At 60.6% G+C, this 13,495-nt stretch overlaps 1 protein-coding gene across 1 annotated transcript; it reads right to left on the reverse strand.

The window, feature by feature from the left end:
* Positions 1 to 10,191: 10,191 nt before the first annotated feature.
* On the reverse strand, positions 10,192 to 11,733 carry FOXS1 (forkhead box S1). The gene has a single exon (XM_059705842.1). It carries the CDS (start codon positions 11,412 to 11,414, stop codon positions 10,419 to 10,421), a length of 996 nt encoding a protein of 331 aa, XP_059561825.1. The 5' UTR covers positions 11,415 to 11,733; the 3' UTR covers positions 10,192 to 10,418.
* Positions 11,734 to 13,495: the final 1,762 nt, after the last annotated feature.

Consider the following 13,495-nt stretch of genomic DNA (forward strand, 5'->3'; position numbering starts at 1 on the left):
CCTCCTTCTCTCTGCATTCATTCAGAGGAAGTCACAGGCGACCCCCATTCATTGAGAACTGCTGCATGCCAGCCAGTTAGCGACCTGTTGGTTCCTAGTGTAATCGTTGCCGGTGCAGCCTCAGGAGCCACACTGCCCAGTGCATAATCTGGGCCAGTGGCTGCCCTACGTTGTGCCTCAGTTTCCTCATCTGTGAGAGGGAAGTCACAGCACCCGCTAACACTTACTGGGTGACTACTGTGTACCAGGCTCTGTCCAAGCACGTGTATGTATATTAGCTCATTTACTCTTCTCAGAAAGGTTAGGTGGTAGAGATTATTCCTATTCCTATTACCGAGGGGGACACTGAGGCTCATAGAGGGGAGGAAACTTGAAGAATACTCAACAGGTCAGAAGCTGGGCCTTGAAATGAACTCTCTGTCTCCCAGCTCAGGGTTCTGCTCTGCACCCACCCTGCTTCTCACCAGAGCAAGGCGTCAGCAGAGGGCAGAGCCTTCGCTGGGCCTGCAGGGAGGGGGTCTCCCAGGAGGCCTCGGGAAAGAGCTGTTCTCTGCTGGACCCCAACCTGCCTCCCCACAGGCCTGCAGTGCAGAGGAGGGGCCCAGCTGCTGGGGGTGGGGTGGCAGGAGAGCTTAACCCCAGAAGGGTGCAGCCTTTCTGGTTGTGAGGCCATTGGTCAGCAGTGGGACTGACCTAAGGAGGGCAGCTGGTCCACCTGCTGGAGGCATAGCTCTGGGCCCCGGCGGGAATGGCAGTGACAGCAGTTCCCGTACTCGGCGCATCTTCCGGACCTGGCCCAGCTCTGTGCTCGTGATCGCATCCACTGCTCACGGTGGCGCTGCATGGCCGGCGTTGTGTCGTGTCTGTTTCTCAGAAGGGAAAGCCAAGCCTCATGGAGGATGGGCCACTTGCTCAGGGTCCTATAGCTGGTCAGTGGCAGAGCCAGGATTTGTACCCAATCTGGGCCCAGAGCCCATGCCCTTAACTGCTGCGCTGCCGGCCTCCGGAGAAGCTTGGCCTTGCCCACAGACCGAGACCACGACAGTTCATCCCCTCCCTCCCTCCCCTGCCTCTGTGATGAACGCTGGTCCCCTGCCTCTGGGCCTTGGCCAAGCCCACAGTGACCACCCCATGGGTGAGGCCAGGGTCCTCGCCGCCACCCCTGCCCTCTTCCAGCAGTGGGTGCAGAGTCCTGCTGCAGCAGGTGCCACACGGAGTGGTGACTCTGGGGTCTGAGCCTGGTGGGTGGTTAGTCAGGGCTCGGAGGGGCTGGGAGCCTCGCTTGGGCTCTTGGTGGGAGATGAGTTTAAGGGCAGGGCCCCCTGGCTGAGGATCCCTGCTGTCTGCCCACCTGCCACCTGCCAGCCGGGCCGGGCCTGTGGCTTCCTCTGAGTTCTCAGCCTCGCTGGCCCCCGCCCAGGCGAGCTCTGGCCACACAGCGTGATGATGAGGGATGAGTCACTGCTGTGGGCTGGCGGGAGGAGGAACGAGGTCCAGTGACCGCAGGGATGTAGGGCCTGGGCCCAGCTGTGGAAACCGAGGCCAAAACGAGGCAGGCTCCTCAGCAGAGACAGCAACAGCTGGACCGAGAGCCCAGGACCCCTGGCTCCCAGCACAAGCCCCACTCTCCTCCTTCCTAATATGAACCCTCAGCTCTGCTCTCCTCTGCCATTCCTAGGGCCACGGTGACAATCAAGTAGGGGGCTGGTGCTCGCTCACTGTATTTCACAGATTCAGGGAGGGAAAGTGACTGGATCAAGGTCCCATAGCAAGTTGATAGATCCTGGGCCAGAAGCCACCCAGGCGCATGGAACAGGCTGATCGCTGCCTCCGTCCCCTCCCTTCCCGGGAGGGCATCTTAGGAAGCTCTTCTTCATTCACTAGGTACCTCCTTTGGGCCTCCCCTGGTGCCTGGGGGCAGGACTATGGATAGGGAAATGGGGATTCAGAGAGATTTTGCTCCTTCCAGGCCACAGAGCACACCCAGGAAAAAGCTGGGGTGGCAGCCCCTAAAATGGGACCAAGCCTCTGCCTCTCTGCAGGCCTGGCCCCGGCACTCGGCACTGGAGTCCCCATCCCAGCAGCCTCGGGGGGGGGGGAGCCCCATCCCAGCAGCCTCAGGGGGGGAGCCCCATCCCAGCAGCCTCGGGGGGGGGGAGCCCCATCCCAGCAGCCTCGGGGGGGGGGGGTAGCCCCATCCCAGCAGCCTCGGGGGGGGCCCATCCCAGCAGCCTCGGGGGGGGGGGAGCTCCATCCCAGCAGCCTCGGGGGAGGTGGGAGCCCCATCCCAGCAGCCTCGGGGGTGGGGGTGGGAGCCCCCATCCCAGCAGCCTCGGGGGTGGGGGTGGGAGCCCCCATCCCAGCAGCCTCGGGGCGGGGGAGCCCCATCCCAGCAGCCTCGGGGGGGGGGGAGCTCCATCCCAGCAGCCTCGGGGGGGGGGGGGAGCTCCATCCCAGCAGCCTCGGGGGAGGTGGGAGCCCCATCCCAGCAGCCTCGGGGGTGGGGGTGGAAGCCCCCATCCCAGCAGCCTCGGGGAGGTGGGAGCCCCCATCCCAGCAGCCTCGGGGGTGGGGGTGGGAGCCCCCATCCCAGCAGCCTTGGGGGGGGGGAGCCCCATCCCAGCAGCCTCAGGGGGGGGGAGCCCCATCCCAGCAGCCTCGGGGGTGGGGGTGGGAGCCCCCATCCCAGCAGCCTCGGGGAGGTGGGAGCCCCCATCCCAGCAGCCTCGGGGGTGGGGGTGGGAGCCCCCATCCCAGCAGCCTTGGGGGGGGGGAGCCCCATCCCAGCAGCCTCGGGAGAGGTGGGAGCCCCATCCCAGCAGCCTCAGGGGGGGGGAGCCCCATCCCAGCAGCCTCGGGGGGGGTGGGAGCCCCCATCCCAGCAGCCTCGGGGGGGGTGGGAGCCCCCATCCCAGCAGCCTTGGGGGGGGGGAGCCCCATCCCAGCAGCCTCGGGGGGGGTGGGAGCCCCCATCCCAGCAGCCTTGGGGGGGGGGAGCCCCATCCCAGCAGCCTCGGGGAGGTGGGAGCCCCCATCCCAGCAGCCTCGGGGGTGGGGGTGGGAGCCCCATCCCAGCAGCCTCGGGAGAGGTGGGAGCCCCATCCCAGCAGCCTCAGGGGGGGGGAGCCCCATCCCAGCAGCCTCGGGGGGGGGAGCCCCATCCCAGCAGCCTCGGGGAGGTGGGAGCAGCCTTTTCCTCTGAGGAGCCACTTTATGGAGGGAATGAACCCTCAGCTGGTTTGGGCCTGCCAGCTGGGGCCAGGCCAGGGCCAAAGCTTTGGGTCTGCAAGTCCCGAGTGCTAGGCTATGACTGTCCCCTGCCCCTTGCTTGGGGTGCCCTGCCCGCCATGGTGCCTAGTGTGTGGGCGCCTCCTGCATGGTGCCCAGCACAAGGCTGATGCTGTGACCTTCCCTGCAAGGTGCTCTGTGCCTCATGGGGCCAGAACCACCAGCCTCCTCTGCCCCGTGCCCTGGCCCCCTCTGTGGGCTCGGAAGGGTTAACAGCCCCAATGGGACCGCGCCTCCTGGCTGGTCCCAGCCCAGAGAGCTGTTCCTCCAAGACTGTTTCCTGCCTCTGGGCCTTGGCCAAGCCCACAGTGACCACCCCATGGGTCTGAGGCTGCATCTGGTTTGGATTACACCAAGGCTGGTGACGCTGCCTTTTCCTGTCTGTGTCCACTGGCCTCAAATTCCACTGGCCACCTTGGCCCCAACAGGGCAGCGGTGGGAAAAGATTCAGCCAGTGGCAGGGCTGCCTCCAGCGTGTGAAGCAGCCGGGGCTGTCCTGAAGGAGGTGCCCGCCTGGACCACGCTCCCACGCGTGCAGCTGCCCACCGCCTGTTCCTTCCTGCACTCTAACGGGCGTCTTTACTGAGCACCAGGCACCGCACCAAGCGATTCCACGTATGAGCTCATTTCATCCCCACACTACGAGTGGGCATTTTCATGACCAGCCTTGCACAGATGAGGAAACTGAGGCACAGGGAGTTGATGGACAAGTCCATGGGCTCCCAGCCAGTACATAGTGGAGTCAGGATGCAAAGCCGGCAGACAGACTTCCGACACATCCAGTCACCTCGCGGCTAATTGCTGAGTCCCTGCTCTGGGCCTGGCCTCAGTCTGGAGCCTGGCGATGAATTAGTCATGGTCCCCGCGCTTGGGGAGTTCACAACCTCTGGGACCCCCGTGGGTAGGAGGCTGGGGATGACAGTGGAGCGGGAAGGATGTGGAAGAAGACACTAACCCCTATTTTCTCTCCAGTGAAAGTGACAGCCAAGCCGAGGGCAAAAAGGAGCAGGGTTTTTCCAGATCCAGGAAAGAGGGCGTTCCAGGCAGAGGGGTCACATGTCCAAAGACTTGGAGCTGAGAGCAAGCTTGTCTGGGAGCGTTTCAGTGAGGCTCTTGCATCTGATGAAGAGGAGATAAGTCTGGAGGAGTTGGCAGCCTCCAATGCCAGCCTGGATTGGGCAATAGGGAGCCATGGAAGGGTTTTAGGCAAAGAAGGGACATGTCAGATCTGTGGTTCCAAAGGGCCTCTGCAGCCAGGGAGGTCAGTGAGTGGGAGAGGGATTGGAGACAGGGAGACCAGAGAGAGGCTGAGCCATGTCTGCCTGAGGGGCTGTGAGAATGTGGGAACAGGAGGCGGGAGACACGGATCTCATACCCTTCTCGGGAGACAGGCTGGCGGCAGAGACTGGGTGCCGGTCAGACAGACGGGGTTCCAATCTATTTATTTGCCTTCTCTGAGCCTCAGAGTCCCGTCTGTGAAACGGGGTAATAATAGCACCTTCCTCCCAGAGCCAGTATAAAAGTCACATGAGATGTGGAGAGCGGCATAGGCTGCTGGCATCCTCGTCCCACAACTGCTTCTCCAGCTCCTGTTACGTTCCAGACGCTGTTCTAGGTTCTGGGGACCAGCAGCCCGTTGACAAAAATCTCCAGCCTCGTGAAACTTCGTTCTAGCAGGAGAAGTCGGAAGGGCAGGAGTGAATTTAGAAGGTGTTGGTGGGGTGGGTGGGGCTTCTCTGAGGACGTGGAGGGCATGAGGACGTGAGTCCTGAGGGGTTCCTGCAAGGCTGTTCCAGGAAGAAGGAAGAGCAAGGGTGAAGGTGTGTGGAGTAAGGGGAGGGCAAGAGGAGGGGACCCAGGTCACACGGGCTCCTGAGGACTTGGGCTTTTGCTCTGAGGAGGCCAGGGAGCCCTCTGAGATTTAATCCATGGCAAATGGATGAATGGCTGACCACCACTCCACTTGTCCACTCTGCAAACCTTTATTGAGGGCCTGCTCTGTGCTGGTCACCGGGTTAAGGAAGTGGATTAAGGCAGGATTAAGACAGACCCGACCCCTGCCTCTTGAAGCTTACATTCTAAGGAGAAACACGATAAAAGTGAATACACCAGAAATGCATGCTTCCACATGCAGGGGAGGAAACAGATAGGGTGCAGAGAAAGAAAATGGTCTAGGGGCGTCTCCTCAGACCCAGGGGAGGGGCTTCTCTGAGGAGGGAGATTTAACTTGGGCTCTGGATGTGGAGGAGTCCGCCAGTGGGGTGTGAACATTCCAGGTGGGGGGACAGTGAGTGCGAAGGCCTGGAGGTGAGAAAGACACCCACCAGGGAACCGCTGTCTTCACCTGGAGCAGGAGGATCAGACTCTCGTTTGTATCCGAGAGACAGGTGCACCCCGAGGACTTGGAGCAGGGGGCCCTGGCCTTTCCAGGGAACACCAGGCAGGATTCTGGCTGGCTCTGGCCTGCTTTTAGCCTGGAACTGCTTCCGTCAGCCCTACCAGCTGCCTCTTTGCATCACCAGCCAATTACCAGTAGGAACAGGGGGCCAGGCACCTCCAGACCTGCTGGGAGGGAAGCTCTGCCGCGGCGAAGAGGCAGCGAGGACTGCGCTGAGGTGACAAGACCTTCCAGGGGCGCTGGTTTGTGGTCCAGCTTTATTCTCATGGACTGAATGGTGCACACATGGTGCGGGTTTCCCACATACCAGTCCTGGGAATTGGAATCATTATCCCCATTTAACAGATGAAGAAACTGGAGCTCAGAAAGGTGAATCCACACGCTCGAGGTCACACAGCCAGGAGGACGAGGTGCCAGGAGTTAAATCCAAAGCCTTGTCTGCATCACAGTCTTTCCTCCCCTGCATCCTCCCACCTCCACAGTAGCGTGGCCTTTCCTTGGGGGTAAATCAGTTTAAGGGGACATGCCCCCAGGGCCCAGATATTTATTTATTGTACTTAACAACTATATCGCAGCTTCCATGTGCTAGACTCTATCCTAAGCACTTTGCAAATATTAGCTCATGTAATGCTCACAACAACCCCATGGGGGTAGGTACTGTTAATGTCCACATCCTATATAATAAAACCCTAATATGCAAATCGACTGAATAGTGGAATGACCGGTTGCTATGATGTGCACTGACCACCAGGGGGCAGACACTCAACGCTCCCACAGCGGGAGTGCCATTCAGCCAGAAGCCGGGCTCATGACTGGCGAGCGCAGTGGTGGTGGCGGGAGGCTTTCCCACCTCTGTGGCAGCGCTAAGGAACAGCGAGCTGAGCAGGAAGGAGCAGCGAGCAGATGGGTGGTAAGGAGTGAGGGGTCCCAGACTGCGAGAGGGATGTCCGACTGCCGGCTTAGGATCTCCTAAGCCGGCAGTCGGACATCCCCTGAGGGGTCTTGGACTGCGAAAGGGTGCAGGCCAGGCTGAGGGACACCCCCCTCCCCCAGTGCATGAATTTCATGCACTGGGCCTCTAGTTTTATAGATAAACACAGAAACACACAGAAAGGTAAAGCAACTTGCCCAAGGTCACACAGCTAGGAATTGACAGCTCAGATCTGAACCCAGGCAATTGGGCTCCCAGAGCTCCTGCTCTTAGCTGTTGCACCTACTGCCTCTGGCAGCTTAGCTCTTGGGGAGATGGGAGCCCGTGTGGGGAGGAGGTGTTTTGGCTGAGGCCTGGATTCCTGGGTTCTGTACACTCCCAACAGGCAGACATGCCAGGCTGGCTGCCATGGCCTCCCCCTTCCTTCTTCCTCATCACTCGGTGGCGTCTGAGCACCCGCCCTCCAAGGGAGAAGGTCTCCCCACCCCGGCCCAGGGGCTGCCTGGGGTGTGGGAAGGGGTGTGAACTCTGGGCAATGGAATGCCAGAAACCAGGGAAGGAAACGTGGGCGTGGGCAGGAGAGCAGGAGGGGAGATAAGATGTGGAGGGCGGGGGAGCTGCTGAGGAAGGGCCGGCCCTGTGGGTGGGGGTGGCCGCCTTGGGGGCAGGGAGAGCAGAGACCAACGGACCAGCAGGTGAAGAACTTCCTGACAGCCCTTTGGAGCTGCCAAAGGGTGCGGGTGCCTCTGAAGTCAGGGGCTCCCTTTTCCTGGAACCCCGCGTGGTATGCACTACTTGGTGCAGAGAGGATTCAGAAATTGAGCGGGAGACGCCCTTTCAACTCTGATATTCCAAGAATCCGAGCTGCTGTGATTAAACACTCTGGAACATCCTGAAATACCACTGGTTTTACCGTTTTCAGTTTGGACTTAGCAAGGTGACTCAGGACCCTTTTTGCCCTACCCTTCGAGGAGGAGTGGGGGCTGTGACCTCCTCCTGGCTCAGACAAGTCCGCAGTGGAGAGGGTCCCTGAAGCAGTCAGATGGGATGGCCCTTATCCCGAAACAGCTTACAGCAGCAGAGGGGACCATGGGTGGGTACAGAAGGCCCTGCTGCGTGGCCTTGGGAATGTCACTTCCCTTCTCTGGCGGGTCTCGTCATCTATGCTGAGGTGCACTCTCTGGTCCGCCCAGCGTGGGCATTCTGAATCTCTGCTAAGAACTGTCTACCCCCAGGTGGGGGTGGCCAGGCAGGAGCCAGAGGGTGTCTGTTGGTCATGGAAAGAATGTGAGGGCAGAAGGCCCAGTGGGTGGGGTCCCCAGGCTGGGCAGCAAGCAGAGGGCAACGTGAGATCATGATGTCTGGGCTTCTGGGCCAGCGCCTTGGGGGATGAAAGCCCCTCCAGGTCACCCCCCAGGTCACACCCTCCTCTGGGACACAGACTCAAAAAGTCAGGCTGTTTCCCTGCTTCCCTGCTTCCCCAACCCCCTGGGGCAAAGGGAATGAAATCAGGGCCAGAGAGGTGGGCACTGGTCCAGTCTTACACAGCGAGTCCAAGGCAGGCACTGAGCCCAGCGTCCTGCTGGGGGCTGGGACTGAGGGGGGCCTGTCTTCACTTCTTGGCTATGTTGGGAGCCAGAGAGGGACGTGGAGAGGGGGCTCATGCCCAGAGCTGAGTCCATGCTCCTGGGTGTGGGTGTCCCCAGGGCAAAGGGTGGTGGTGGTGGGGGGGAAATGCAGCATTCTTCTCCCCAAGCCCCCACCCTCAGTTCAGAAGCCAAACCTCCTCAGGGGAGGGCTGGGCAGGATGCAGAGGCCGGGGCTCCCTGAGGCAGGCCAGCCTCCCCATCCTCCTACGAGCTCAGGACTCAGGCTGGGAAGGAACTGGGGTCACCAGGTCTCCAGAGGAATGCACCACAGGGAACAGTGCCTGGCCGAGGCCTCCTTCCCTGAATCTGCTTGTCCTTGTCTTGTAACTGTCTCTGTGCATCACACACACACACACACACACACACACACACACACACACACACACACACACTCTGAGACATACTGACCCACACAGGCACACACCGCCTACGACCCACACAAGAGCCGCCTGCCCCTCTCCTCATCCCTGTCCCCACACACAGGGCCTTTCTCTCCTCCCCTTTCAGCCCTGAGGCTGCCCGAATGGGACAGGCTCGACCCTCTCTCCTTCTCCCCATCGCTCGATGGGTTCCAGGCTGGGGTCCAGCAGACATGGAAGGGAGGGCCCCCACAGCTGGCCAGGCACTCACTCAAGCCCTTCCGGCCTCAGTTCGCCCCCACCCTGCAGGACCCCTTTCCCCCCTGGCCCTGGAGTCTGTGGGAACCAGACAGTTGGGGCTGTCCAGCCGGGCTCGCTTCCTCCCAAGCCCCAGGGGACCTGCTGAGGGAGGAGGGAGCAGCAGAGACTGAAGGCGGGTGGCTGCCTGCCCAGGAAGCGCCTCTGCAGGGGCCTGGGCTGCCCGCCCGAGGAAGGGGTCTCCAGCCCCCTGGGTGTCACCTTGGGGGCTGTAAGACCCTCCAGACCACTACACCGAAGACGGGAAAGGGGGTTCCTCCATGTCCTGGCCCTTCTCTCCCTACACCCGTGATCCAGATGGGGAAACTGAGGCTCTGGAAGGAAGCCTCAGCCACTCTGACATGAGGGAGTGTGGGGACAGTGAGCTTCCACACCATCAGTCCTTCCTCTGATGGGGGCACTATACACCCATTTCTCCTGCTTCCCCAAGGGGGCGGCCGGAGAGGCCAAAGGCCAGGGCCCTGTCACTTCTGGGCCGTACCCGGGACAGCCGCTCCCCTCCCCCCCTGAGAGAAGTCACCAGGAGAGCTCAGAGTCTGGGACCCAGGAACCCCCCCTTCTGGCAGGAAATCCAGAGGGGGGACTGGTGCCTGCCTCTGAGCCTTGAGAGGGATAAGCGATGCCCTTTTACCACTGGCATTTGAACCCTGCTGCCCTCCAGCCCCGTGAGCTCCGTCCCGGACACCACCAGCTCTGCTTCTCCCCAGCGTGGCACCCTGCGTCCTCTCACGCTGCAGGCCAGGCCTGGGGCGGACACAGACCCAGTTTCCATTTCCTCTCTGCCACTCCGGTGCCATCTGGAGTCGAAGCTAGGACCCCAAACTCTCCAAGCCTGCGACTCCTCCATGTCAAATGAGGACGTCACCCCATACCACACAGGATTGGCGAGAGGATAGCTGCTGGGATGGAATAAATGTCACGAATGGTCACAGTGATCCTGACCCATCGTGATGGGGGCAGCTGAGTCACAGAGTTTGGGATTGGAGAGCCAGTCCCTCAGGCCAGGCCAGCCTCACTCCCTGCCTGCTGTCTCTCATGGTTGCCTCCCTCCTCTCTCTACCCCATTCCCTGCTCCCCCTTCCTCTGCCTGCCTGGGAAACTCCCCGAGAAAGTCCCCAGCAGGAGAAGTCCTCATGTGGAGTATGTCCACCCGGGTCTCTCACCTGCCACACAACCCCACCCCACAGCCACCCCACACAGACCTTAGCCCCCAACCATCCAGCAAGCTGACCCTCATCACCAACTGGCTTTATTGGCTGAGAGCCACAGAGGACACCCCACGGCGCTCTGCTTCCCCTCCCCCCAGTCTGTCCGGAGGTCCTGGGGGCGGGTTGAGTGTTCACATTCCCATCTTGGCTTCCTGTCGCAGTTGTCGTTGCCTTGCCAGCCCTGGGTCCTTTGAGAGCTCCCCGATCCTACAGCCAGGCTCAGCCTGGAGGGCGGAGTGGCAGGGACTGCCCAAGGCCAGGCCGGCTTCACTCAAAGAAGAACATTCCTGGTGTCCGGTATAGGCAGGGGGTCAGCCCCAACGGGAAGCCAGAGCCTCCCTGGACAGGGAAGCTGCCAGCAGCCCAGGGCTCCTTGGGATCAGCTGTCAGGGGCAGCGGGGCCCGCAGTGAAGCAGGAGGGGTGGGAGGCGCCGGGGAGGGCGCTGCTGAGGCCAAGAGGTGCTCCAGGCCGGGGTCGGTGCCCATGCAGAAATTCAGGGCCTGCAGCCGGCACTGGTAACTGCTCCCAAGGCCCGCCTCGGGGGTCAGGATGGGCGTAGGGGCCTTGCTAAAACCCTCAGCCTCCGAGAAGCTGGCAGGAAAGCCGAAGGCCGGGCACGAGGAAGATGAGGTGCCCATGGGGAGCTCCCCTGAGCCTGCAGGCTTGGGTGTGGGCATCTCTTTGGGCTCCGCAGATGGCCGGGGCCTGACCTCGGTGGTGGCCGGGCACATGCTGGCTGGCAAGGTCCCCACCAGCCCCCCAAAGGTTAGGCTTTTGGGCTCTGGCAGCTCCGGCAGGAACGGGCACTGCCTGCCCGGCGTGGTATTGGGGACTCCGGGGTCCTCCTGGCTGGTGGCTCTGAGGGGCCCTCGGCGTGCCTTGGCCAGGCCCGTGGTGCCCTCGGCACCTGCTCGCCGGGTGAAGCGTCGGCGCCGGCGCAGGAAGCTGCCGTGCTCGAACATGTCGTGACAGTCGGGGTCCAGGGTCCAGTAGCTGCCCTTGCCTGGCTTGCGGTCGTCACGGGGCACCTTGACAAAGCACTCGTTGAGTGACAGGTTGTGGCGAATGCTGTTCTGCCAGCCGGGCCGGTTGTGGCGGTAGAAGGCGAAGCGGCCCATGATGTAGCGATAGATGCCGCTGAGCGTGGCCCGCTGCCCCGGGGAGCTCTGGATGGCCATGGCGATCAGGGCTATGTAGCTGTAGGGGGGCTTGGTGGGCTCGGCTGCAGGGGCCAGGGGCCCGGGTGGGGGCTGCTGTTGCATGCTGGCTGGGCTGGCCGGGCTGGCGGCTGCCAGGACCACGGGAGCCAGGCACCGCGTCCAGGGCTGGTGTCCGGCACAGCCCGCCCAGGCTGGTTAAAAGGCCCACTGGCCCAGCCTCCCAGCCTGGAAAGGCAAAAGGGGGTGGGCCCGCCAGGCTGCCCTCCCTTCTTCCCTCACCCCCTCCTCCAAGGCCCAAGAGGGCGGGCAGGAGGCCTGGATTGGGAAGTTTTGAGCAGCTGCCAGGGGTAAGAAGTTGGGAAGGAAGGGACTGAGTGAGACCCTCAGCCCACATGTGCTGTGTGGTGGTGGCTGGTTTGGGGGGGGGGGGGCGGGGAGTATGATGTGAAACAGAGGGAGACAGAGACAGAAAAAGAGATAGAGGCAGAGATGTAAAGAGACAGAGACAGACAGAGAGGTAGGGACATAGCAAGAGACAGAAACACACAGAGAGATAGAGGCAGAGACATAAAGAGACAAAGATAAGACAAAAATACACACACGTGCACACATACACGCACGTAGTATACAGAAAAAGAATCACTGAAATAGAGAAAGAAACCTACAGAGATAGAGAGAAAAAGGAGGCTACAGAGAGAGACACACACACAAGACACAAGAGAGGGAGGGGTAGAGAGACAGAGAGAGACAGTCATCCCTGATGAGAGGGGAGAAGTTAGAACCTAAGTGCTGAGCTAGGGAACTGGGAGTCTCCGTGCGAAAAGCCACCAGGGCTTCTCCAGTCCCCGCCTCCAGTTCCCCTTTCCTCCTCTCCTCCTCCCAGGCCGTGGTCTTCTCCCCACAATGCAGAGCCCATGAGGCCACACTGTTTATTCCCTAATCTCCTCTCAGTGGGGTGGATGTGGATGTGGGGTGGGGCACCTGGGATGGTGATGAGAGCCGGCCAAACCCCGTCGGCTGAGCCCTGGCGCCCTCTAGTGGTGGAGGGAGGACAGACATTTGGGCAGAGATAGGCCCTCTCCCTTGAGGTGTCCCAATCAAGTCCCTGACCCTGGCTGAGCCTGTTTCCCATCTCTAAAGTGGAGCTGGTGACTCTTCATCGGTTCGGGCTGCGGTGAGGAGGCAACAGGCTCCCTTCCATAGTATCCAGCACCCTCTGCGAGACTAGCACAGAGTAGGACATGGTTGAGGGCTGTCACTCTGAACTGAGCTCCCCACAAGCTGCAGCCTTGGGCCAGGGGTACAAAAAAAGCCCAGCACAGACACTCAGGCCTTCTGGAAGATGGGGCAGCCTCCTCCATGTTCTCTGAACCACAAGTAACCAAGTCAGAGGGCACCTACTGTGTGCCACTTTCCGTGCCAGGTCCATTCACCTCCCTTCTCCACATTTACTTCTCAGACCAACCCTGCTCCAGAGGCCTTCAGAGCTGCTTTGGATAGATGAGGAGTCTGAGGCTCAGAGAAGTGCAGTGACTTGGTTAAGGTCACACAGCTAGGGAATGAAAAGGCTAGGATTTCAACCTAGGTCCTAGGATTCTGTAACTCCTTAACATCACCTCTCCTGTGAGGGGCAGGGATAGAGAAGTCCCTGGGGCCCCACTGGAAAACAGGCTGCGAACCCCAATAGAGTAGGGACCATGCTGTTTTGCTCTATCCCAGTGTCCAGCATTGGCCTGGAACAGGTGTTCAACCAACATTTGCTGAATGAATTTAAAAAACAGTGATCTGATTGATTTCTGTCCTTTGTTGAATCATAGTCCCTCCCCCCATAAAAGTGACTTTTTAAAAATATATATATATATTCTAATTTGTTTCAGAGAGGAAAGGAGAGGGAAAGGGAGAGGGAGAGGGAGAGGGAGAGGGAGAGGGAGATGGAGAGGGAGGGAGGGAGGGGGAGAGAGAGAGAGAGAGAGAGAGAGAGAGAGAGAGAGAGAGAGACAGAAAAAAACATCAATGATGAGAGAGAATCATTGATCGGCTGCTTCCTGCACACCCCACACTGGGGATCGAGTCCACAACCTGAGCATGTGCCTTGATCAGGAATCAAACTGGGACCTCCTGGTTCATAGGTCCACACTCAACCACTGAGCCATGCCATCCGGGCAACATGTGATTTATTAATG

This window comes from Myotis daubentonii, chromosome 8, assembly GCF_963259705.1.
Source record: "Myotis daubentonii chromosome 8, mMyoDau2.1, whole genome shotgun sequence".
Lineage (NCBI taxonomy): Eukaryota > Metazoa > Chordata > Mammalia > Chiroptera > Vespertilionidae > Myotis > Myotis daubentonii.